The 27,114-nt window shown below is 34.8% G+C and overlaps 2 protein-coding genes across 4 annotated transcripts; one reads left to right on the top strand and one right to left on the bottom strand.

The window, feature by feature from the left end:
- The first annotated feature begins 428 nt into the window (after positions 1-428).
- On the top strand, positions 429-4,830 carry LOC120136057. 3 transcript variants are annotated; one of them, XM_039152173.1, is made up of 10 exons: positions 429-604; positions 1,390-1,661; positions 2,023-2,106; positions 2,481-2,804; positions 2,920-3,055; positions 3,142-3,304; positions 3,395-3,529; positions 3,708-3,902; positions 4,173-4,295; positions 4,667-4,830. In XM_039152173.1, exons 2-10 carry the CDS (start codon positions 1,478-1,480, stop codon positions 4,778-4,780), a joined length of 1,458 nt encoding a protein of 485 aa, XP_039008104.1. In that variant the 5' UTR covers positions 429-604; positions 1,390-1,477; the 3' UTR covers positions 4,781-4,830. The 3 variants fall into 3 exon arrangements, with proteins under 3 accessions (XP_039008104.1, XP_039008106.1, XP_039008105.1); XM_039152174.1 differs by lacking the exon at positions 429-604 and adding an exon at positions 1,150-1,235; XM_039152175.1 differs by lacking the exon at positions 4,173-4,295.
- Positions 4,831-5,809: 979 nt separating this feature from the next.
- On the bottom strand, positions 5,810-25,429 carry LOC120136060 (lamin-like protein). Its single transcript, XM_039152177.1, has 2 exons — positions 25,208-25,429; positions 5,810-6,387 (listed from the first exon to the last, which is right to left on the bottom strand). Exons 1-2 carry the CDS (start codon positions 25,389-25,391, stop codon positions 6,041-6,043), a joined length of 531 nt encoding a protein of 176 aa, XP_039008108.1. The 5' UTR covers positions 25,392-25,429; the 3' UTR covers positions 5,810-6,040.
- Between the last annotated feature and the right edge of the window lie 1,685 nt (positions 25,430-27,114).

Consider the following 27,114-nt stretch of genomic DNA (forward strand, 5'->3'; position numbering starts at 1 on the left):
TTTTTTTTTACAAATTCAAATATTAAAATTGAATAATAATATCAAAATTCATTAATTAATCAAGTGATTAAAAATATGTATTATTTTATTTATAAATTCAAATTTAATATTTTTTTAAAAAAATACAATATTTTTGTATTTAGTATCGAGATACGGTCGGCAAAATACATAGGACCGAACGTAGGATGGATGATTCCGACTTGAAACAATTTTACTAGTACACTTGTAGTTTTGTTGACCAATTTACTTTAAGTGGTTAACGAATCTGAAAAGAAAAGAAAAGAACATGATCACAATCCAGTAAAAGAAAAAGACCGAAGCTTTAAAACAAAAGCTAAATTCGAGGAGACAAGGAACGAAACTCCATCTCCATTTGTTTAAACAAACCATCCAAATCTCTTCTCTATTACTTTGCATTCTTTCATCTATTTATTTATTCATTCGTTTCTCCCATTCTTTGAACACCCCCCTAAAGAAAAAGCACAGAGCTTGCAGATTTTTGTTGTTTGATCTTCTAACCCGATCCGACCCGGCCTTGATTGTTCATTGTCTGCTTTTCTCAGCTGAGAGATCCCATTTCTGGAGAGAAAAGAAAACGATCAAGGTAATTTTATTCATGTTTTCAGGGTTTTGCTTATAATGTCTGCTTATATTCCTTTAACATTGGGTTTTCTCCCTCTTTGTTAAGATATTGGCTTTTCCATGTAATTTCTACTTTAGATTCAAAGTTTATGTTTTTAGTTAGCAACATTGATAATTAATATTCATTTCAATAACGCTTTTTCTTCTTCTTCTTCTTCTTTTGGCAAAGATTTTTGCTTGTGGACATATGATTGATTGATTCTGCGTGTATTGTGTATTTTCCAAATTTCAGTTTTGTATTCCAAGTTTCTATGTATTTTCCTTTACCATTTTCTAAGAAATAGTATATATTATTAATATTGTCTTTGTCAAGTCTTTTGACATAAGTTTCTTTGAAGTTTGAACATTGTTTTGCTTCTTTTCATTGAACAAAAACAAGTATTTCCAATTTAGGAGCGTTTATAACAATAGTTTTTTACAATTAAAAATACTTTAAGCTCCTTTCTGATGTGGGACAGATTATTTTCTTTTCTGCTCAGTTTATATCCTTAACCTCGTTGGATATGGTGTGTATGTTGTCTTTACTCTTCGTTTTTTTCCATTTATATTTCTAGTTAAACTTCAAAGAGGTCCTGCTTCAAGTTTAAGCACTGGTTTCCTTTGCATTGATCATCTTACGTTTTTACAATTCCCTTTATATTTTTGTTGGATTTCTCAAGGTCGGTTCCCTATATATTCACCTATATATTCTAGTTAGACAGATTATGTCTACGACTAATTGCTAGTTTTTTTTTAATCTTTTTACAGTAAATTCGGCTTCTGGCGAAAACGGCTGGCATATCTATTGTTAAACAATATTTGCTCTTAACCAAGGTTCTGCAATTAAACAGTTTTGATGGGGAGTTGTGTATCAGCACCTCAGAAAAGAATCAGGACTGTGAGGAGATCCCGTCGTCGCATCCGGAAATGCCGTGGGAAGGGTTCCGGTTCTATGACAGATGGAACCAAGAAAAGGAATAGTGACTCTCGTGTAACGGATTTAGCTGTTAGCGGATATTTACATTTGGAATTTGAGAACGGTACGACCACTACTCTTGGAAAATCTGAGGTTTCGAGTCCTGCATTCCATCTCACTTTTTGCAGTGGCATCTGAGTCAAATTGATGCAAATGATAGATCATTTATTTTCATTGATATTAGTAGTTTTTGCGGAAACATTTTGCTAACTTATATAGAAGGTTACCGAAAACGTATGAAGAAAGGGTGTGAAATGCCTTCCCCCCCCCCCCCCCGAAATTGAAGGTGCTATTTCTATGGTTATAGGAAAGGAGTGTAAATGATAGTATAACAAAAGCATTTTTGCAATTGAACTGTGGGATGAGAGTTGGATTAGTATATACCAGAAATGAAAATGGAAGTTGACCAAGTTTCTTTTCTGCAGCAGCTTGCCAAGAGGATGCTTGGTTCGATTCAGTTAGTATTCTTGAATCTGATTCGGATGATGATTTCATCAGCATTCAAGGAGGTAACAGATGATTCAACCTTTTCCTTATCGTAATTTAAAGTTCTGTAGCAGAAAATAAAGCATGATGACATAACAGTGGAACAATTTGGAGTGAACTATCAATCACTGTATAAAACTACTAATTATCTCGTCCTAGTTTTTTCATATCTGCTGAATTTTAGACGATGGTGGGGGCTAAATACGTCGCAAACTTATGATTGCTAGTTTTCTCGGTGTATTACATCATAGAGTTTGTGTTGTCTAGCACACTTCATATGGACTGTTTAGTTGTTGTGTGTGCAATTCTATTCATGCAATTTTGAATGGACAACAGGAAGATTAATCATCGATGACTGTCTTATATATGTAACTTTGTCTGGATTTTTCTTTTCCAGATGGTTTTCCGTTGGGTAATTCCATTGGGAATATGTCAAGTGGACAGCTGCTTCAGTATGAAGGAAAGGCAGATGAAATTTTTAATAGGAAGAAGAAACCATTAGATCATCGATATGGAAGCTTTAAAGGTCCGAAAGAGGATAGGCGTAATTCTGAAGAGAAAAACTTAAGATCGGAATTATCAAGAATGCTTCCTTCTGTGAGTTTCAACGAGAAGAATTTAACATCGGGTTCGGCTCCACAATCCCAAAAAAAGAAATCAGCAGTTTTAAGGCTTTCTTTTAAGAAGATATCATGTGATGCAGAAGACAAACTTGAAGACTGTAAGTAATTTGAGTCAAGTTTATTTCCAAAGTTCTATTTAGTACTTTTTTTTAGTTCAATGATTGATCCTAGAGTAGGAATGTTACATATAATTATCAACTTCATCGATAACAGGTACATCAAAACGATTTTTATATCATCCCAGAGCAGGATATATAATTCAATGTAGCAAGGATGAGAAGGTGAGTCGAGGATGTTGGTCCAAGATTCCACCCTCAACTTTTAAACTTCGAGGCGAGACCTATTTCAGGTATGCTAGTAATTCTCACCCTTGGCTTAGCTTATGTGTTAGTAGCTTTAAATCGAAGTTCTCAACTGTTGATTTACTCTGTACAGAGATAAACGGAAGTGTCCTGCACCACATTACTCCCCATATACTCCAATAGGCGTTGACTTATTTATCTGCCCGAGAAAGATAAATCACATTGCGCAACATATCGAGCTTCCTAATGTGAAAGCAAAATGGAAAATCCCTCCTCTTCTAATTGTTAATATTCAGGTATATTTCCCTACAGATTAATCATAAATAAAAATGCTTCCCGGCAACTTCTTTTAAGCGATTTGTATCGTCTCATGTCTTCTCTTGCAGTTACCTACTTATCCCGCTGCAATGTTCCTCGGTGATGGTGATGGTGATGGTGAAGGAATGAGTTTCGTTCTTTATTTCAAAGTTGCCGAGAATTTTGACGAACTCATCTCTCCACAGTATCAGGAGAGCATCATGGTAACATTATAACATTTCACTTTCAGAAAGCATATATTTATTTGATTTGTATTCTATTTAGGTTATGCCCTCAGCCAGCTATGATTCTATAGTGTGGTATTGCGGTATTACGAGGATAGGCATTTGTAATATCCGTAGTCTTGGTACTATCTGTTGAGACTTTCTTCTTTTGCTCCAGAAATTGGTCGATGATGAGATGGAAAAGGTTAAAGGGTTCGCAATAGACTCTATTGTTCCCTTCAGAGAAAGGCTAAAGATCATGGCCGGCTTGGTTAATCCTGATGATCTCAATTTGAGTTCTACCGAGAAGAAACTCGTAAATGCTTATAACGAAAAGCCGGTTCTCTCACGCCCTCAGCACAGTTTTTATAAGGTATAGTATAAGTTTCTACTTTGTTCGTTGTCTTTGTCAGTTTTTAGTTGAGCCGATAGATAATGAACATAAACACCAAAAATTGTCTTACGACGTTACTTAAGACACACCAACCTTGTACATCGGGCATAACTTGATTCGCTGACATATTTTGTTGACCCTTGAGATAATGCAAACGGTTTTAAGTCTTGAAGCGTGTCTGTTCGAGTCTTGACTACCAGGTCATTAATAGGATCAGTTACGAGGATGTTTATTCTATTTCTCATGCAGGGTTCTAATTACTTTGAGATTGATCTGGACATTCATCGCTTCAGTTACATATCGATAAAGGAGCTTGATTCGTTTCGAGATCGATTGAAAAATGGAGTTCTTGATCTGGGTTTAACAATCCAGGTAACACGCACTCTGATTGCATATGATATCTGGCATGTTTGTTAAATGGACAGGTTAATGACTGAACAAGGGCTGTGCTGGCCGGTTCGATCATTTGTTTCACAAAACCTACCGACCTAACCTACTTAAACTGATTACTATATCCAACTTAGACTGCAACTGATCTAACTGAACCCAATTTGACTGACTAATGTCATTACGGTCAGACAAGTTCGTTATCACCGGCTTCGGCACAGCCCTTCCAATGACTGATTATCATTAAGTTACAAAAATGATAAAAAACTGAGGAAATTATACTTCGAATATGGTAATCTTCCTTCAGACTTGTTGATGTGTAACTTCGGATAATGATCTCTGGCTTTGATCGACAGGCACAAAAACAAGAGGAACTTCCGGAGCAAGTGTTGTGCTGTTTGAGACTAAACAGGATTGACTTTTCTGATCACGGCCAAATACCGACGCTCTGGACAGTTTTGGATCCTTAATTAGGTTGCCTTTGTCAAGGTGCAGAATACCAAATTTTGGAACTCTTGTATGGAGGGATCAATTTTATTTTGTTGAAGCTTACTCATTATAATGCCAGCGTTACTGCAAACATCTTAACGGAATGCTTGATGTCTCATTACAGTAAAAATTAAAGCGGTGTTTACATCGTATTGTTTCAATTTTTATACGAATCCATATCAACTTGTACTGAACAATTTCGAGAGGTGTCAACTGTCGATTTTGTTGTATGTTTTGTTCCCGAAAAGTGATCTTATGTTTTCTGAAGATTATGAAAATATTTGGCGACTCTCTTTGATATCGATAGTTAATAAAATCAGGTATGGGCATTCGCACAAGGAGCAGGCAATCCCCTTATTAGATCAAACTGCTGACGATGTTTCTATAACCATTGATGGGGTGCTTTATATAAAGATTTTAGACCCTTTATTGGTATCTTATGGCGTTGAAGATCCTATATTTGCAGTCATTCAATTAGTGCAAACTACGATTCAGAGTGAACTCGGGAAGATTACGCTCGACAAGACTTTCAATGCTATTAACCATGGGCCTTTGAAAACATATTGGGGACTCGAGTTCTTGTGATATGAGATCAAAAATATATCACCACCTGAGGGCATAAAGATGTCGATGGACCTCCAAACAAAAGCAGAATGAAGGAAATGCGAGTTGATTCTGAAATCTGAGGGGCCAAGACAAGCGAGTATTAAAATCGCTGATAGGAGTAGTAGTTCGGTGATTTTGAAATTTTGAGCAACGGGCAAAGCAGAAGCTACACTCTCATATGACAGTCGATAAGGGATGTTGTAGTCCCAATCGGCTCGAGTTGGGGCAAGGGAGTGATGGCAATGCAGGTTGCAGACCAGTATATCGAAGCATACGGTGAGCTAGCTAAGAAGAGAACCCCAATCATAAATAAAATGTTATCTTCTTGATTTAAACCAAAAACTTCTCCCATAATTAAAACTAGCGATAAAGAAATACGATGAACCCCATGAACTTAATTTCACTTCCAGAACTCAATAACATTGCATTTTGCCACAAATTCAAGCAATAATGTCTCCCAGAGAGTAGCCATTTTTCACATGCTTCTCTATCAACAAACCCCTCCTAAAACTAGTTTCATGTCAACACTTTCAGGACAAAAACACCAATAATTTAAGAAGAAATGGAATATGGATTCTTTCTATTTGGTTTTCACAATTGATGAAGGAATTGTCTACATTAGATTTTGTCCGAAACTACCAGATTCGAACAAATGCATCCCACAGAGCAGCAATGGCAAAAGCAGCTGGTAAAACAAGCTGACCTCTGTAGAAAACAGTACTTGGCGAGGAGTCACTCTTTTCGTTCAACGGAGCAGCTTTAGGAGGTGGAGGCAGGTTCTCGACACGGACTGCTAGTTTCATGCCGCCGTAGCAGAACCCTTTGCCACTAATGAAATAGTAATGGCGAGTCACATTAAGCGGAACCACATCCCTTCCAGCTCCAGTTGTCCAGTTGTGAAGTGGATGATCAGAATTGCATGACTCGTAGTCTGTCTTGTTCACCTCCAGAACATTCATCTGGTTCCGATCGTATACGAAGACTAGGAAATAAAGGAACAAACACAAACAATCAGATGCCATAGTTAACAATTGGCCAGGTTGTTTAAAACAATAATTTCAATAAACTGTTGTCGTAACCGGTTTTCGCCCGGGCACGAATTTTGTACTTACTTGGCGGGAAAAGTGATGTGAATAAATGGTTTTTAAAATAATTTGGGAGTCGCCATCGGCCTTTTGGGTTAGGTAGGTCGAATACCTAAAAATTATCTTTTAAAAGAGTTTTAAGAAAACATCAGTTAAAAGATGAACTGATCTGCGTTTATAACCAAAAATTAGTTCTTTTTAATAATAAAAAGGGATTTGTGGTCGGTTACGTTTAGGGAATGATTAGCACCCCTACAACGCCCAAAATTGGTACTTTTTAATTATAAATTGTCTCTATTATTAAAATTTAAAGATTCAAAAATATATTTAATTTATAATCCTATTATTTCAAAAAAATATTTATTTATTTAAAAATATCAGAAAAGAACTTCTAGGTGCCTTAAGACAACTCTTTCCTTTGATATTGATAAATATTAATTTAAATAATATTGTTTAATTTTTAATTTTAAAATATCAGAATAGGACATCCAGTTGTATTAAGACTGTCCTTTTCTTCGATATTAAATATTAAAAAATTTAATTACTATTTATTATATATATATTTAGGAATACATAAAAATATTTAAAAATATAAACAAGTAAACTTGAAATAAAAATACCATTAGAGTTATATATTTAAACACAATAAAATGCTAAAAATATTTAAAATAAATGACTAAATTATAGTAAAAGTAAAATTAAAAACCTAATTCATAATTAATCAAAATATTAGGGATTAAACATGCTATTTCTTTATTTTATCTATTTAGTGACTAAAATAAAATTATCTAAAATTCGGATATTATAATAAAATAAATTAAAAATATAAACTAGGGATTAAAATATTATTTATTAAAATTAAGGGATTAAATCTGTTATTTATCCTAAATATATTATTTTAATATAAAGGACTAAAATAAATAAAATTAAAATTTCAAGATCAAATTAAAAGTATTATGAATTCAATTTAGTGACTAAAATGTAAAGTTTACAAGTTCGGAGGACGGCGGACGGGGTTTAACTATTATCTAATTACGCGCATAGTCCTTCCCGAAACGACGTCGTTCGGGAAGGCCTATATAAGGTCCAAAACCGGCTGGCCCGAAGGGCCAGCTTCATTTCTTTATTTTTCCTCTCTCTCTCTTCTCTGAGAGAGAGAATTTTTCTCTCGCTTCTCTCTAAAACAGAGAGAAGCCAGCCGGCCGGCCACCGTCAAGTCCGCCGCCGGCCACCACATCCGGTGGTCGAAATATTTTTTTTACACTGAAATGTAGATCGGACCGTCCTAATGACGGTTCCGATAATCTTTTCTTTTAAACGGCTCCGATCGGAGAAAATCTAAAAAATATACCTCGTTTGTCGAAGGTTTTGGTGAGATCCGGTGGTCGGCTTCCTCGGTAAGTTTTTCTTCTTCCTTTTTCTTTCTTTTCTGTTTTTTTTTCTGCGTGGTTATTGAGATCGTTGGTAGCTTTTTTTATTTTGTTTCTCTGTATTTCTCTTCTCTCCGTTTCTGTCTCTCTTTTTTGTCTATGTCTTCCTCTCTTTTTTTCACAGGTTTCCAACGGTCAGTCTGAGGCGGCTGGCTAGAGGCGGCTGAGCATGGGATTAGGGTTAGGAAACCCTAACTGAAACCCTAAACGTTTTGGGTTTCAGTTTGGTTTGGGTTTTGGGCCGGTTGATTGGGCTTGTAATTTAATATTATTTAATATATATTAATAATAATAATAATAATGATAATAATAATAATAATGATAATAATAATAATTATTATTATTATTATTATAATATGGGTAAAAAATTAGTATCTTCAGCTGCCCCTCTTTGCTCATTCTTATGTTAACAAGAATAGGGCAAAGATGAAAAGATAATAAATTTTTTTATCCATTTGGCTTCACTTGATCATAATGGAGATATTGAATAAATTCTTCTCTTTCTTCAGATGAGTTCTTCTCATTATGAACTTTCTGCTGGGGATGATGCTGACCTCTTTCTTTCTGTGATAGAGTCATTCAAAAGGTTGAATAAGCTTTTGATGAGTTCTTCTCATTATGAACTTTCTCTAGAAAGGCTGATGCTAATCTATCTCCTTCTGTGATAGAATTATTGAACAAGTTCTTCTTATTATGAACTTCTTCTTCCTTCTTCAGATGACGAGTTCTTTTCATTATGAACTCTACCTGGCAATGTTGATACATCAAATGATGAATTCAAACAAAAGGTTGAACAAATTCTTCTCATTATGAACTTCTTCTTCCTTCTTCAGATGACGAGTTCTTCTCATTATGAACTCTACCTGGCAATGTTGATCCATCAAATGATGAATTCAAGCAAAAGATTGAACAAGTTCTTCTCATTATGAACTTCTTCTTCCTTCTTCAGATAAGTTCTTCTCATTATGAACTTTCTCTGGAAAAGATAATCCATCAATTTGATGAATTCAGGTAAAAGGTTGAATAAATTCTTCTCATTATGAACTTCTTCTTCCTTCTTCAGATGAGTTCTTCTCATTATGAACTTTCTCTGGAAAAGATAATCCATCAATTTGATGAATTCAGGTAAAAGGTTGAACAAATTCTTCTCATTATGAACTTCTTATTCCTTCTTCAGATGAGTTCTTCTCATTATGAACCTTCTCTGGAAAAGATAATCCATCAATTTGATGAATTCAGGTAAAAGGTTGAACAAATTCTTCTCATTATGAACTTCTTCTTCCTTCTTTAGATGAGTTCTTCTCATTATGAACCTTCTCTGGAAAAGCTAATCTATCAAATGATAGATTTGAATCTTTGCTAAAATCTTTGAAATTCCTGTTAAAAATTCAACAAGAATAAAAATGAATGAAAATGCATCTATTTTTGAAAATGCCTAAATATGATGCATGAATGTTAAATTGTTTGATTTCAGATTGGTGAATTGAGTATTTCTTCAATTGTAAAAACCCAATAAATCTTTCTTCTTCAAATCAAAGAATATATCATCTTTGACAAATGTAGATGTAGATATAATGTCACAAAAACTCTTGAGAATAAAACTCAATAGTATAAGCTCTTGAAAAGCTTGCATTCAGGCAACATGTTGATTCTGATAACAATTCATCTGATTATGAAGTGACCTTTCAAGATGATTTCATAGATATCGATAGTTCTTCTAATACCGAGAAATCTTGAATTCTGATTCTGATAAGGAGAATAAACTGTTATATTTGACAAAAATGGGATTTTCAAAGGCTGAAGCTTCAATAGCCATGTAGAAATGTGGTCCAGATTCATCAATTGTAAAATTGATAGATTTTATATGTGCTGCTCAAATGACTAAAGATGCTGATGCACTTCTTTCGGTAAAAGATGGGAAGCCATTATGTGATGATCCCAGTTACAAGCAAAGGCGAAACTTGTGCTATGATTTTTGGGAAAGGAAGAAGCAGAAGAAGCTTGAAAAGAAACTTCTTAATGAAGATGATCATGCAGTTCATCTTTTAATTCCAATGATTGGTTCAGTAGTTCTTACCAAACCAGATCAGATAACTCAAAGAACACTTCCAGAAGATGCTATTAGCACATTCATCTTTTAAATTCAATGATTGGTTCTGCCAAACCAGATCAGATAACTCAAAGAACACTTCCAGAAGATGCTATTGGCAAATTCATCTTTCAAATTCAATGATTGGTTCTGCCAAACCAGATCAGATAACTCAAAGAACACTTCCAGAAGATGCTATTGGCAAATTCATCTTCCAGTTAATGTTTGGATTAGGATATCACAATGCTTATTTGATGTAGAGCCAGAATTTGTAGATTCGAAGCATTTCCATGCTACTACACTGAAAAGGGCTATATTCATAATTCTGCCAATTAAGAACAGATTTTCTCTTATTCTGCTTCCTCCATGTGCTGATGCTTTTCCATTGACAAAGACATGATGGCTTTCATGGAATCCAAGAACAAAGTTGAATTGTTTATAAACATGTACAGGAAGTGCCAAATTGACAGAAAGGATCTGTAAGGCTCTTGAAGCTTATGACAATGAGCCACCTTTGAGTATCCAGAAGTATGTTCTTGATGAGTGCTGAAAATGGAATCTAGTATGGGTTGGAAGGAATAAAGTTGTTTCACTTGAACCTGATGAGGTGGAAATGCTTCTAAGTTTCCTTAAAAACCATACACAAGGATCTGTATAGAGACATGTTTCCCAGTGATATCAATGTCTTGTTTCTTTTTGCTGGAATCAGTGCTGCAAAGATCGCCTTCTACTGTCTTAGTATATCTTTGAAAACAGAGGTGCAAGAACTGAATGGTGATCGGTTGGAGCAATTGATGAGTAGATTTGGCGGATTCAACCTTGTTGTCGGTAGCATCTCGTGTAACAATCTTAATGCTCATGGCTTTAAGATGATGATGATTTGTTTATTTCGTATTCCATGTTTTTTAAAAATATTAACATAAAGTGATATTCAGAAATCTTTAAATTATTTCAAAATTATGTTAATTCATAGAAGAATAAATTGAATTTTCAAAAATAAATTGAATCTCAAATAAAAATGAACTTGAAATAGATAGAATTGTATTCAAAGTTATGACAAACATAAGAATGATAAAAATTCAAATGTCTCAACAAATTATTAGCATAAGTATTTCTAAATTAATCAAGTTGACACAATTTAGAGAAATGATGTAAGCTTTTGTCTGGAAGATCTCAAACGTTGTCAAAATGCTTGTAGCTGTGAAGTTTCTCCCAAACTGTCAAAATCTTAAGAGAGTTCAATTGCCAGATGCCTAATATCAACCTGCATTTGAGCCGCCTTTTCAGGTTTTCAACTCAAATCCTTCCTTTGGTTACAAGATGCCCTTTGCGGGTTTTCACCTTGACCCCCCTTTTTTCTTTTCTTTTCTTTTCTTTTTTTTTTCGTTGTTCTTCAAGCATAATATTTCTTGACAGAATCCGAGTTTATTGGATTTCTCAAAATTTTTCCATCCATTTCTGCTAAGATCAATGCTCCTCCGGAAAAGGCCTTTTTTACAACGTATAGCCCTTCCCAATTAGGCATCCATTTCCCACGGAAATCTTTATGTATAGGCAAGATCTTTTTTAGTACTAGATCACCCTCTTGGAATTCTCTTGGATGTACTTTTTTGTCATGAGACTTCATCATCCGTTTTTGATACATCTGTCCATGGCAAATAGCTTTCAATCTTTTCTCCTCAATAAGGTTCAATTGATCAAATCTAGCTTGGATCCATTCAGATTCATCCAATTTTATTTCTCTCAATATTCGAATCGATGGAATCTCAACTTCAATTGGTAAGACTGCTTCCATCCCATAGACTAAAGAAAACGGTGTTGCCCCAGTGGATGTTCGAACAATAGTTCGGTATGCATATAGAGCAAAAGGTAACTTCTCGTGCCAATCTTTGTAAGTTTCAGTAGTCTTTGTAATGATTCTCTTGATGTTCTTATTTGCTGCTTCAACTGCCCCATTCATCTTTGGACGATATGCCACTGAATTTGAATGTTTGATCTTAAACTGTGCACAAAGTTCGATCATCATTTTGTTGTTCAGGTTCAGAGCATTATCTGTAATAATCCTTTATGGTAGACCATACCGGCAAACTATCTCTTTCTTTATGAATTTGCAGACTGTGGACCTTTTAATATTGGTATATGAAGCAGCTTCAACCCATTTGGTAAAATAATCAATTGCCACAAGGATGAAGCAATGTCCATTCGATGCTTTTGGTGTGATTGCTCCAATGACATCTATTCCCCACATAGAAAATGACCAGGGTGCTGTCATTACATGTAAAGGAGATGGGGGTACCTGAACATTGTCTGCATATATCTGGCATTTATGACATTTCTTTGCATAATCAATGCAATCTGTGTACATAGTAGCCCAATAGTATCCATATCTCATTATTTTTCTGGCCATGGAAAGACCATTTGCATGTGTTCCACATATTCCACTGTGTACTTCTTCAATGACGTTTCGAGCTTCGCTGGTATTTAAACATCTCAATAGCATTTGATCATTGCTTCTTCTATACATAATCTCGCCATCAAGAAAATATCCAGCAGCCATTCTTCTCAAGGTTCTTTTATCAATTTCTGATGCATTTGGTGGATAACTTTGATTTTTGATATATTGTAGAATATCATGATACCATGGTTTACCATCTACCTCTTCCTCCACATTATAACAATGTGCAGGAATTTCATAAACTTGCATTTTAATTGGCATCATATCAACTTTCTTAGTTGCCTGAAACATAACAGCTAATGTAGCCAAGGCATCTGCCATTTGATTTTCTTCTCGAGGGAGATAATTGAAGGTAACTCTCTCAAATTCTTTCACTAATTCGAGGGTAAAATTTCGATATTCCAATAATTTGGGATCTTTTGTTTCCCATTCTCCTCGTAATTGATACACCACTAAAGATGAATCTCCATATATTTTGAGACATTTGATTTTTCTTTCTATAGCTGCTTTCAATCCCATGACACAAGCTTCATATTCCGCCATGTTATTGGTGCAAAAGAACTTCAGTCTACTTGTAAAGGGATAATAAATATTTTCTGGAGAAATTAACACTGCCCCGATTCCTCGTCCCAAAGCATTGGATGCTCCGTCAAAGTAAAGCTTCCAAGTTGATAATTCATCATTTGTTCTGACTTCTTCATTCATGGATATGCACAACAAATCTTCATCGGGAAAATTGAAGTTCAAAGGCTGATAATCATTTGATACATGACTGGCCAGAAAATCAGCTATCACACTTCCTTTTATTGCTTTTTGGTTGACATATACAATATCAAACTCAGATAATAACATCTGCCATCTAGCCATTCTGCCTGTCAAAGCTGGTGATTCCATTAAAAATTTCAAAGGATCAAGTTTTGATATCAGCCAAGTAGTATGATATAACATATATTGTCTGAGTCTTCGAGTAGCCCACACCAAGGCACAACATAATTTTTGTATTGGTGGATATCGAATTTCACAATCAGTAAATTTCTTGCTCAGATAATAAATAGCTTTTTCTTTTCTTCCAGATTCATCATGCTGTCCTAGTACACATCCCATCGAATTTTCGAAGACCGTTAAATAGAGAATTAATGGTATATCAGGCATTGGTGATACTAAAATGGGGGCATTGGATAAATATTTCTTAATAATATCCAAAGTTTCTTGACATTCTTCATTCCAGACTTCAGGATTGTTCTTTCGAAGTAATTTGAACACTGGATCACATTTGTCAGTTAATTGAGAAATGAACCGAGATATATAATTTAATCTTCCCAAAAAGCCTCGAACTTTTTTTTTTGTATTGGGTGGTGGAAGATCTTGAATTGCTTTTACTTTATCTGGATCAATCTCGATTCCTTTTTTGCTGACCACAAATCCCAAAAGTTTCCCAGAAGTTACCCCAAAAGTGCATTTTGCGGGGTTGAGCTTTAATTGATACTTCCTCAATCTCTGGAAAAGCTTTCTCAGATTTTGAATATGTTCTTCTTCAGTTCGGGATTTGGCAATCATGTCATCCACGTATACTTCAATCTCTCTGTGCATCATGTCATGAAACAAAGTTACCATGGCTCTTTGATACGTTGCCCCTGCATTTTTCAATCCAAATGGCATCACTTTATAACAGAATGTGCCCCACATGGTTATAAATGTTGTTTTTTTCCATGTCTTCAGGATTCATTTTTATCTGATTATATCCTGAAAAGCCATCCATAAATGAAAACCATGCGTGCCCTGCAGTATTGTCCACCAATGTGTCTATGTGGGGTAATGGAAAGCTATCTTTCGGACTAGCTTTGTTGAGATCTCTATAATCCACACACATTTGAACTTTCCCATTCTTCTTTGGTACGAGCACAATGTTGGCTACCCATTCTGGATATTTAGATGCCTGTAGGAAACCTGCATTGATCTGTTTCATCACTTCTTCTTTGATTTGCAACAACATTTCTGGCCTCATTCGTCTGAGCTTTTGTTGGACTGGTTTATATTCTGGATTGATTGGAAGCTTGTGTATCACTATATCTGTGCTTAAATCAGGCATATCTTGATAAGACCAGGCAAAGATATCTTTGAACTCTTTAAGGAGATTTATCAATTCTTGTTTTATCTGGATTGTCAGAGTAGTACCAATTTTCACCTCTTTCATTTCTTCATCTGTTCCCAAATTCACAGTCTCAATCTCTTCTTTGTGGGGTAGAATTTGTTTGTCTTCTTTTTCTACCAATCTTAATAGTTCAGTAGGAACATCACATTCTAATTCATCCTCACACCCATTGATTTCTTCCAGACATATAGGCTGCTCTAAATTTATCACTGGATTAAATTTAGGAATAAACATGCTATTAACATGGTGACACCTGCAAATTTAAATCGGACATATTTCCGAAAGAATATAATAAATTTATGAAATAAATAAATGTAAAAATGTAAAGAATGATTGCCATCTGAAAATTTTAAAGAAAATTTCTTATATTTATCATAATTTCTTTTACAAGATAACAAAAAGTTTTCATATTTTTGAGCTAAACATAAAGGTTAGTTCTGAATATTACTCTGCGTTAATATTAAAAACTATAGGAAGATCTTCAGTGGTCCAATTGTTGAGTGTTTCTCCAGGAAAACATGGGTGAATCTTATCCAAGTATTTGCCAGTCTTGTTGTCATTCATGATCATGTTGATAAATAATTCATTTATAGCTTTTTCAACTATGTCTTGATCTTTTGTCAACTTTTCTTCTTCAAAGGCTTCAACAAGCTGCTGTTCTACATTAATTGTTCCCCCTGATCTGAATATGGTCTTCAATTGTGGGAATGACATGTGTTTCCAAAGGATTTCTCCTCCTTTCAATTTTGCCTTTCTGTCTTCACATCTTCTTTTCATCTCTTTGTTCTTTTGCTGAAAATTAGGCTTAAACCCAAGCCCAAAACGATCTTTCTTCATCTGTATACTGACAGGAACTGAAATCCCTTGAAGATTCTTTCCTAGACCTTTCCCAGCTTTAGCTCCGATGCCTAAAGTTTGTTGTACCGTCATCTTTGTGCAATCAGACAATCTGGGATATGGAATTTTGCTTCCTTCTGCAATAAAGGTTGCATTTACAAATTCAAGAGCTCGGAAAGAGCATTCAAGAGCATCTTCATTGGTGTCGATATATGGAACATCGCTTGTTACAGATGCAATGATTTCTTCTTCAGCACCTACGCATATTAGTTGTCCATCAACAACAAATTTCAATTTCTGATGTAATGAAGAAGGAACGGCTCCTGCTGAATGAATCCATGGCCTCCCTAATAGACAATTATATGTAGGGTGGATGTCCATCACCACAAAGTCAATATTGTACACGACTGGTCCAATTAACAACGGTATTTCCATTTTCCCAAGCACCTCTTTTTGAGTACCATCAAATGCTCGTACTACATTCTGATAACTCTTCATGTGTGATTGATCCACATGCATTCTTTGAAGTGTGACTAGAGGGATCAAGTTGAGAGCGGATCCATTGTCAATCAATACTCCTGGCAACACATGACCATGACAATGTGTCGTGATGTTCAAAGCTTTTACTGACCCCATTCCGCCTTCTGGTATTTCATCATCCGTGAACGTTATGTAATTGTCAGCGGCTATATGTCCCACAATTCTGTCAAGTTTATTGAGGGATATATCTTCAGGGATGAATGTTTGATTAAGAATTTTCATCAAAGCATTTCTATGTGCTTCTGAATTCATCAATAAATCAAGAATAGAAATTCTCGCTTGTTGTTTGTGTAGTTGTTCAACCACACTATACTCACTATGTTTCAGGAATTTCAAAAATTCTTGAGCTTGTTTTTCTGTCACAGGCTCATTAAATGCTGGAGGGGATTCATCCTCAAATACCTTCTGAGGCATTACCATGGCTTTTCCTTTTGCTTTCACTTGTTCTGAAGCATTAGATGTTTCGGGAGAATAACATCTCCCACTTCTTGTAAAGAACCCGACTTCGCTCACTGCTTCAGACTTCGATGTTGTACCCAAACTCTGTTTTTTCTCTTCTGTTTTTTCTAGAGAAACAGATCCTCCTACCATTGAAACATTGGTAGTATAATTCCAAGGTACCCTGCGGGTATCTTTGTATGGAAATGGTAGAGAAGTGGTGATAACTACTTTCGGCTTTATTGGTGCAGGAATCACCGTAGATGATTTCACATTAATGATCACAAGATCATTTGTTCTTTGACTAGGTTTAGAATCCTCTGATGAGCAAACATCATCTTCTTTTTTCCCTGGTTCTTCTTCAAAGAATTCTATTTCTCTGTTGTTCATCAATTTTTGCACCAAATCCCTAAATTCAGGACATAGTTGGATTTTATGCCCTTTCTCCTGATGATATTCACAATAATTCTTGCCTTCATTCTGCTTTGGCCTGAATTGTTGTGGAATTATACCGGCTAAAGAGAGTTGTTGGAATACCCAAACAAACGGAGATTTAATTTCAGAAATGTCAGTTTTTGCTTTCTTTCTGTTCTCTTCTTGAATTGCATTCACGTTTTTATCTCCATGATTTGGCAATTGATGATTTGATGCAGATGGTGTATTGAATTCCAACTTCCCAGTGTTGATCAAATTTTGAACCACCCTTTTGAATGCCAAACAGTTTTCAATAGAATGACACGTGAGTCCTTCATGGTAAACATAATGTGCCTTTGTATCATACCAAGGAGGGAATGGTGGTTGCATGGGAACCAAAGGATAAGGCCGTATGACATCTGCTTTTAACAGTGAATCATAGATCTCAGCATATGGTACTGGTAAAGGTGTAAAAGACAACCTTTCATTTTCCTTTCGAGATCCTCTGGAATCTGTTCGATTAGTGTTTGTTTCCTCTTTCTTAACCCTTGGCTGGGTTATTGTAACACTTTTCGATGAATCCTTGCTGTAAGAATTGGCATTGTTGACTTCATTCTCCTTTTTCCGGTACGTAGGTCTTTTGGAACTAGACCCTCATTTGATTCAATTTTGCCACTTTCAAGACATTTCAATGAGTTCTCCAGAAATGACCAAATCTGCAAAATTTCTGGTTGCATTCCCCATTAGATGATTTAAATAAGGAGCCTTCAATGTATGAACAAATATTACTGTGGCCTCTTTTTCTGACAAAGGTGGTTGAACTTGGGCTGCTGTATCACGCCATCTCTGGGCATACTGTCTGAATGTTTCATTATTCTTTTTCTCCAAATTTTGGAGAGTCCATCTATCAGGAACCATGTCTGTTACATGGCGGTACTACTCTAAAAATGCTTTAGCCAGATCTTTCCAGGATCTAATGTTGGCTTTGGTTAATTGAGTATACCATTTTAAAGCCGGTCCTGTCAAACTATCCTGAAAGCAGTGAATTAACAATTTCTCGTCCTTCACATATCCTGCCATTCTTCGACAAAACATAGTAATGTGGGATGAAGGGCATGTAGTACCGTCATATTTATCAAATTCGGGAGCCTTGAACTTGATGGGGAGGATTAGGTCTGGAACCAAACTCAACTCACTAGCATCAAACCCATAGAATGATTCAGTTATTTCCACAGATTTCATTCGTTCTTCTAAGCTCTTGATCTGTCTGGTCAGTTCTTCATTTACTTTTTGTTTCTCATTCAGCTCATTCAAATATGGGATCAAATGCTCAGTATTAAGATCCCCTATTTTCACATCGGATATAAGCGGATTTTTGCTTGAAGATGCAGGATTCACTTGTTGAACTTCATGTAGTTTGGCTTCTTGTAATGCAGATGTACGAGCATTGATTTGTATAGGTGTAGTACCAGAGTGATAAATTGATTCTGGTGGAAAACCTAGAGGATATATGGGTTCTTGGTCTAAAGATACAGGATTTTCATGTATTTTTCCAATGATAGCCTGCCTTTTAAACATGTCCTCTATTTTCTGCATCATGCTGTCTTGTGAATTTGCAATATTGGCTTCAATTTTCTCCAGCTTCATTCTCATTTCTGCTTGTTCTTTATTATGCTGTTCCTCAATACGCTGTATTTTATCTTCCATAATTCTCTTAGTAGCTTGTCTAGTACCGTAGTGATGTTGTATTTCTCTTTTGGCCAGAATAACTGCGATTGAAAAATCTTTTAATATTATTTTTTCCAAATTTTAATTAATGAATTTTATCTTAATAAAATAAAAATAATAAAGTTATTCATTATGAATGATGAATGTATGCAAAATGCATGTATGCAAAAAGGTATTGATCCCAAAAAGTTAACTGTCATAGAACAACTTTCATCGGCATACAAAAGTTTCTTTATAATAGTTCATAACTACAGATAAGGCGTAGCTTTCCTATTAAGCTCTATAATTTCTTTCATTAACCATGACACCTTCTTTCCGCACTTAGAAACTGGATCAACGTGATGCTCAATTATTTTGGCTTCAACAGCTAATTCCCCAACATATCTAGCAACTTCACTCATTTGTACCATGGCCTCGAACACCATATTACTTCTTTCTTCACTTCTTTCAACATAGAAATCAGTTGACTTTTGCCATTGTTCATTCGTTCCTTCAAGAGTTTGCTATAACTCAGTGATTCTGACTTGACAATTATGCAGAATTTTTTCAAGATCTCTAATGTGTCTTCGCAGTGAAGCACTTTCTTCATTACTTTCTTTGAGATCATTAGGTCCTAGACGAACCTTTTCTTGAAACAACGATTCTTCAAGTTGCAAAATGTAAGCATTAAACTCTGAGTTTTTGTTTCTAGACTGATCCAGATCTTCTTCAAGTTTTGTTCGTGCTTCTTGCGTTCTTTGATTAAGCTTCTGGATTTGAACATTCTTATTTCTGCATCTTTGCATCCAATTGCTAGCCACTTCATGCTCTACTTCAAGTCTGGTGTTGAAGTTTTTTCTTTCTAGCTCCCATTTTTCTTTTTCAATATTGTATTCTTCCATCTTTTGGCCTCTAACTTCAAGTTCAGCAATCAGCTGGTTCATTTCAGATTCAAATCCCTTGAACATGATATTTTTCTCACCTTCAAATTTATTAACGACGTCATTTTTCATCTCTTCTAAATCTTTGGCTCGATCCCTTTCTCTTTGCATTTCATTCATGATCTCGCGGTGTTCAGCCTTGCTTTTTATAATTCGCTCTCTTCTGTCAACCTCAAAATCTTTCATTTTTTGCTTTCCTTTCTCAAGGCTTTTGAGTAGACGGCTATTATTTCCTTTCAGATCTTCAACTCGTCTTTTCTCGATGTTCAATTCTCTGGTCATTTGTATTGTTGCCTGGTTTTGTCCTGATGCTTTTCGGGATTTATATAACTCCTGATAATTTTTCTGCAATGCTCTGAATTCATCATCAACTTTTTCTTTATCTTTTCTCAACATTGCACATTGTGATGAATGAAAGTCAATGTCAACACCCAACATAGCTTTATCTTGTCTCATTTGCTCTAATTCTTTCGACCAGCCTTCTCTTTCTGCTTCAAACTCAGCTCTAAGGATTTCAATCTCTGATGGAACCACCTTAATGCGATCTTCCATAGAAATGTCCTCATTTTGATCTGGTAGAGGAATATTTTCATTTTTTCTGGATGATCTCCATTCTTCATAATCAGGAGTTAACATTTCTTTTGCTGCTTTAGCTCGGATACAAAAAGTTGTTTTCCAAGCTGTAACGGCTTCCATGATTTCTTTATAATTTTTGCTGTGGAATGCGAACTCAGACGACTGTAATCCAGCAGTGACAGGTACAAATTGACAACCTTCATATTGTCTTATGACCAGAAGTGGTGCATATCCAATTCCTCCCCATAATCCGAGCAGCATTATCCAATTGTAATCTCCACATTTGTAAAAGAATTCCCTTTGGATTTGCCACGGGGCTCGCCAAACAATATCATTGCTTTGCAGATTTCGGAAGGCATTAATCCACATATCTTTCTTAATTTCTTTCGGCCATTCCTGCTCCAGAAATTCTTTTAATGGTGAGTAATCCGTATTAAAACGTCGGTATGAAACTTTTTCTGTCCTCCAGAAATGACTACGGATCCAAACATATAACAACTGGGTACATCCTGAGAATCGTCCACCTCCTAGCTTTCTACAAGCATTTAACGATCTGAAGGTCTCTGCTAGGATTGCAGAAACAGGATTAATCTTTTTCGGTAGCTGTTCAAACAAATCTACCACTGCAGCTTCAACATATCCCAATACTTTTGGGAAGATGACCATACCATACATACCCAGAGCAAATAAATCGAATCGTACTTTAATATCTGGATGACTCTGAATAAGTTCTTTAATGTGGGTCCAAGCAATGCCTTCGCTTTCGCCTTTTTGTTTTGTACGGGATGCTACCCATTCTTCTCGTACCCCGGCAATCTTTGCTAATTTAACTCGAAAGGGTTGAGTTTTAATTGACTTTGAATAGATTCGATTCTCCAAAGCCCTTCGATATGTAACAAAGTTGTGTACTCTTCAATAGTAGGGACCAAGTCCTCTTTATTGAGAGTGAAGCAATTGTACCCTGGATTCCAGAATTGAATTAGGGCTCTGAGTAATTCATCATCAACTTCTACATAGAGCAAATATGGGATGTCTCCGTAAATCTGATAAAACTGCAATTTTTGTTTGAATCCCAACTTTCCCAAATGCTTCGCAAATCTTGCATATCATTTCTTTTTAGTAAAACTGGAGCATAACTGGCCAAGTCAGATACATAATCATCCTGCAGACTGTCTCCTTCTTGTCTTTGTAAGTCCTCAGCCCACTGCCTTACTTCTGAGTTTAGAATTACTTGATTTGAACACTTTTTATCCATAGATGAAGGCTTTCCAATGAGACAATTAACACAAGGATCAATGTCTTTTATCCTGTATGATGCTATGCAAACAGAAAAATAAAGAACACACAAAAAGAAAATGAATTAGTTTACATAATAAAGAAATTCAATAATAACATTTACATAAATATTTTTTATTTAAACATGCTTTTCTAAATTTAAATAATTTAAATATATATGTAATTTAATCAGTAACGAAAATAAATAAATAAAAAAGTTAGAATTCATTTCTCCTGTGTGTACACCTATTTTAGACAAAATTTTGGCATGACTTCGGATCGGAAGAGTTTCTAAGGTTTTTTATATGCAGGGTTTCAGATCTAAGAATAAAGGTACCCGAATTGTCCTTGTTAGTGCCCCCCTTGGGTTGCTAACCCTCAATCCTAGTCCATCACAGACTAAAGTGGATCGAGTTCAATTCGAGGGGATACATTTCTCTATGCCTGACACGGAGAATAAATTCTCACGAAGACATAGAGCATATGAACCCCGAAAGTTACTTGCTAGGTCTGACACGGAGAATAAATTCTCACGAAGACATCGCTTTCACTCTCACTTAAAAAGGACAACTCAATTAAAGAGCTTTATGTTATGCAATGCACGTGTTGTGTGTGAGGATAAATGCTCAAACCTTTGACAGCAAAATAAATAATGAAATAAAATAATTGCAAATAAAATAAAACATATAAATATTATGAAAATAATAAGTAAATATAAAAATTTTGAAAAGATAAAATTAAAAATTAAATATATGAATTTTTAATTTTTAATTAATAGAGACAATTCATAATTGATTTTTAAAAGTTTGACCGGTCCCCAGCGGAGTCGCCAAGCTGTCGTAACCGGTTTTCGCCCGGGCACGAATTTTGTACTTACTTGGCGGGAAAAGTGATGTGAATAAATGGTTTTTAAAATAATTTGGGAGTCGCCATCGGCCTTTTGGGTTAGGTAGGTCGAATACCTAAAAATTATCTTTTAAAAGAGTTTTAAGAAAACATCAGTTAAAAGATGAACTGATCTGCGTTTATAACCAAAAATTAGTTCTTTTTAATAATAAAAAGGGATTCGTGGTCGGTTACGTTTAGGGAAGGATTAGCACCCCTACAACGCCCAAAATTGGTACTTTTTAATTATAAATTGTCTCTATTATTAAAATTTAAAGATTCAAAAATATATTTAATTTATAATCCTATTATTTCAAAAAAAAATATTTATTTATTTAAAAATATCAGAAAAGAACTTCTAGGTGCCTTAAGACAGTTCTTTTCTTTGATATTGATAAATATTAATTTAAATAATATTGTTTAATTTTTAATTTTAAAATATCAGAATAGGACATCCAGTTGTATTAAGACTGTCCTTTTCTTCGATATTAAATATTAAAAAAATTTAATTACTATTTATTATATATATATTTAGGAATACATAAAAATATTTAAAAATATAAACAAGTAAACTTGAAATAAAAATACCATTAGAGTTATATATTTAAACACAATAAAATGCTAAAAATATTTAAAATAAATGACTAAATTATAGTAAAAGTAAAATTAAAAACCTAATTCATAATTAATCAAAATATTAGGGATTAAACATGCTATTTCTTTATTTTATCTATTTAGTGACTAAAATAAAATTATCTAAAATTCGGATATTATAATAAAATAAATTAAAAATATAAACTAGGGATTAAAATATTATTTATTAAAATTAAGGGATTAAATCTGTTATTTATCCTAAATATATTATTTTAATATAAAGGACTAAAATAAATAAAATTAAAATTTCAAGATCAAATTAAAAGTATTATGAATTTAATTTAGTGATTAAAATGTAAAGTTTACAAGTTCGGAGGACGGCGGACGGGGTTTAACTATTATCTAATTACGCGCATAGTCCTTCCCGAAACGACGTCGTTCGGGAAGGCCTATATAAGGTCCAAAACCGGCTGGCCCGAAGGGCCAGCTTCATTTCTTTATTTTTCCTCTCTCTCTCTTCTCTGAGAGAGAGAATTTTTCTCTCGCTTCTCTCTAAAACAGAGAGAAGCCAGTCGGCCGGCCACCGTCAAGTCCGCCGCCGGCCACCACATCCGGTGGCCGAAATATTTTTTTTTACACTGAAATGTAGATCGGACCGTCCTAATGACGGTTCCGATAATCTTTTCTTTTAAACGGCTCCGATCGGAGCAAATCTAAAAATATACCTTCGGTTTGTCGAAGGTTTTGGTGAGATCCGGTGGTCGGCTTCCTCGGTAAGTTTTTCTTCTTCCTTTTTCTTTCTTTTTGTTTTTTTTTCTGCGTGGTTGTTGAGATCGTTGGTAGCTTTTTTTATTTTGTTTCTCTGTATTTCTCTTCTCTCCGTTTCTGTCTCTCTTTTTTGTCTCTGTCTTCCTTTTTTTTTTTTCGCAGGTTCGGGTGGTGGCTTTTATAGCCACCACCGGTGTGGCCATCGGACCGGTCCGAAGAGGGGGTTTCGGTGAGTCACCGGACTACCAGTGGTGACTCACCCCTTAGCTATGGCGTGGACGGCTGGCGTTGGAGCTTCTGGAGCCTTCGTTTGGAACGTGGCAGCGGCGGAGGCGGCTGGAGCAGCAGCGGCGGCCGTGTGGCCTTAGGGTATCATACCCTAGGGTTTCCATCTGGAGGCTCTTGGACCGTTGGATCATACCAGATCCAACGGTCAGTCTGAGGCGGCTGGCTAGAGGCGGCTGAGCATGGGATTAGGGTTAGGAAACCCTAACTGAAACCCTAAATATTTTGGGTTTCAATTTGGTTTGGGTTTTGGGCCGGTTGATTGGGCTTTGTAATTTAATATTATTTATATATGTATTTAATAATAATAATAATAATAATAATAATAATAATAATGATGATGATAATAATAATAATAATAATAATAATTATAATATGGGTAAAAAATTAGTATCTTCAACTGTAACTCAAAAAAAGGGATTTGCAGCAACTTAATGGTCTCAGCTCTCTGTTTATGTTATCCGGTCTCAAGAGGTGAGTGTCATATATTATAGAGGATCATTCTGTGATGCTCATATTCGTGTATGTGTCTGACATTAATGTCGGCTGTTATGTTAAAAGAAAGCCTTATCATCAAAAGTTAAAAGTCACAATCTGAAAACCTAGAGATGTGTGATTAATCCGTGGTTACCATCTTTCATTGTTATTTGACCTCAAGTGTAAACATCAGGCGACTATCGGACATAAATACTTCAAGAAAAATAACGAATCGGAATAGCATAGATCCAGTGCTTAGAAAGGCTTCTTATAGGGTTTTAAAGAGCTAAAAGATTTCATTTTGCATAAGAAACTTGAATAATCATTGTCAACACTCAGGACCAAGGGTTTAAATTAGTTTTCATTCAAGTCGATGAATGCTATTGCGATCAATTGAGTAAACATAAGCTATGAATATCAACGACAGTAACAACAAAGTAAAATTTCCAGACCTGGGAGAAACTTTAAACTTCTTTTTCTCACTTTCCTTTATGTTTAAGCATTTTCTGGACAGCTAAAGTATGAACTTTAACATCACTTTGAAGACCAATAAACACAAAAGAGCACATTTAAAAACTCTAGTCTTTTAAACCTAGATTATAATATTCCCTTTCAAAAACTGTAAAGTAATTATATAAAACAAAGAGAATATTCTAAACCTAGCAAGTAAACTATAGCTTTCCAGGCAAACAAAGACAAAAATTCAAGATCAGAGACTATCAATTCATTTGAAAACAACCCATGTCCAGATCTATCAATTTATCAAGCCAAAGTGTTGAAAAAGCAGAGAAGCAAATAAAAGATAGCGTAATTCAGCAAAAGATCTAAAGAAAGATGACGAGATAAGAAGTTACACAGCCAGTCGCCATTGTAGAAGTGCTTTCCTTGAGCCCAGACAGTGTAATTGACATTAGTGGTCCAACCCACGCCTCCCCCTCCAACAATGTACCTAGTAGCATCGGCTTGTGGCACTATTAACAGTAAAGCGAATCCAAGAGCTGCCATTTCCATCATCATCACCACTTTGCTTCTTTCCATTGCTGAGTTTACTGCTTCGCTTTGCTGTGAATTGGGTTTTTGCTTCTGGTTATGGGTTTTTAAGCAAATAACCAGCTAATGGTTACCAATAAAGAGAAAAAAAATGGTTTTTGTATTATTTTATTTTTTCCTTTTTGGGTAGTTTCTAGATTCGCAACTGCTTCGGATTTTTTATTAGTCGGAGATAATAATTTATTCAGAATCATATCTAGGGGTATTCATTCGGTTAAAACGGTGGCTGACCGAACCGAATTAATCATAACCGAATTAATCAAATTTTTTTTTTCTTTAACCGTTAACCGAACCGAATTTTTTTTCGAACATATTAACCGAACCGAATAAATTTCGGTTAATTCGGTTAATTTCAAATTAACCGAATTTTTTTTAAAATTTTCTAATTTATATAAAAATTAAATATTTTTTAATTCAAAAAATGTTTATAATTAATTTAAATAATATATAATTATAAAATAAAAATTTTAGATAAATTTTTTAATTAATTAATATTGATTTAAGTTTAAAAGTTATTGGATCTTAAATTATTAATTGGGTTTTAAATGGTTTGGGCTTAGCCCATATGTTATATATAATATATTAATATTTTTTAATTAAAAAACAGTTTACAAATAATTTAAATAATATATAATTATAAAATAAAAAATTTATATAATTTTTTAATTAATTAATATTGATTTAAGTTTAAAAGTTATTGGATCTTAAATTATTAATTAGGTTTTAAATGATTTGGGTTGAGCCCATATGTTATATATAATATATTTAATATTTAAAATTTAATTTCGGTTAATTTGATTAATTAACCGAATTCGAACCGAATTAACCGTTAACCGAATTTTTAAAAAAAAATTAACCGTTAACCGACCTAACTAATTCGGTAATCGAACCGAATTAACCGAACTAATTCAGTTCGGTCGGTTAACCGAATTAATTCGGTTATTTGAACACCCCTATATTTAATATAAAATTTTAAAATATATCTTTGATTCAATATTAATTAAATGATAAAGATTACGGATCAAATTAAAGCTTTGATTTAAGATTTAATGTTGATTCGAAAGCAAAGTAGAGATTAATGTGGGTGGGAAATATAGTTGTTGCCTATTCCATATCAACATCAATATCAACAGTATGCCATCAAACTGTTACTGAACAGCCACTCTAAACTTGATTACCTATACATTTTGATCTCCAATCCTTTCTCACATACAACAGCTAACAAAAACCCTTCATTCGGATTCGTCTAACCTTCTCAACAGGTACTCGACTTGGACTTCCTTTGTCAATGGCATGATCCACTCGCTGTACACGTCGGCCACCAAGCTTGGGTTTATTTTGCAAGTTGGGGAGTGATCGTCTTTGCAGATATCAACCGGCACTTCTTGTCCGTAAGTTCTGGTTTTCATTTCTACTCGTTTCTTGACCGATTCTTCCACCTTGGGGAATGTCAGCAAATTCATCAGCCTATCTCTATCCTACAGAAATTCAAGAACAAATAATCAAAACATACAATCCAATACAAGGCTTCAGTTAACTGTTCTGTGAATGAAACTAATAAACAATACCTGTTCTCTGATGGCAGCTTTATAATCTTCTGGAGAACCCCGGAATTTACATTCTGCTACAAATTTCCCGTAATGAATTCTCTTCGAAAGAGCCTGTAATGGCATAAATGTTAAGCATCCATCGCAATTTACCAGCTCGATGG

Source organism: Hibiscus syriacus, unplaced genomic scaffold (genome assembly GCF_006381635.1).
Source record: "Hibiscus syriacus cultivar Baekdansim isolate YM2019G1 unplaced genomic scaffold, ASM638163v2 tig00110621_pilon, whole genome shotgun sequence".
In the NCBI taxonomy this organism is placed as follows: domain Eukaryota; kingdom Viridiplantae; phylum Streptophyta; class Magnoliopsida; order Malvales; family Malvaceae; genus Hibiscus; species Hibiscus syriacus.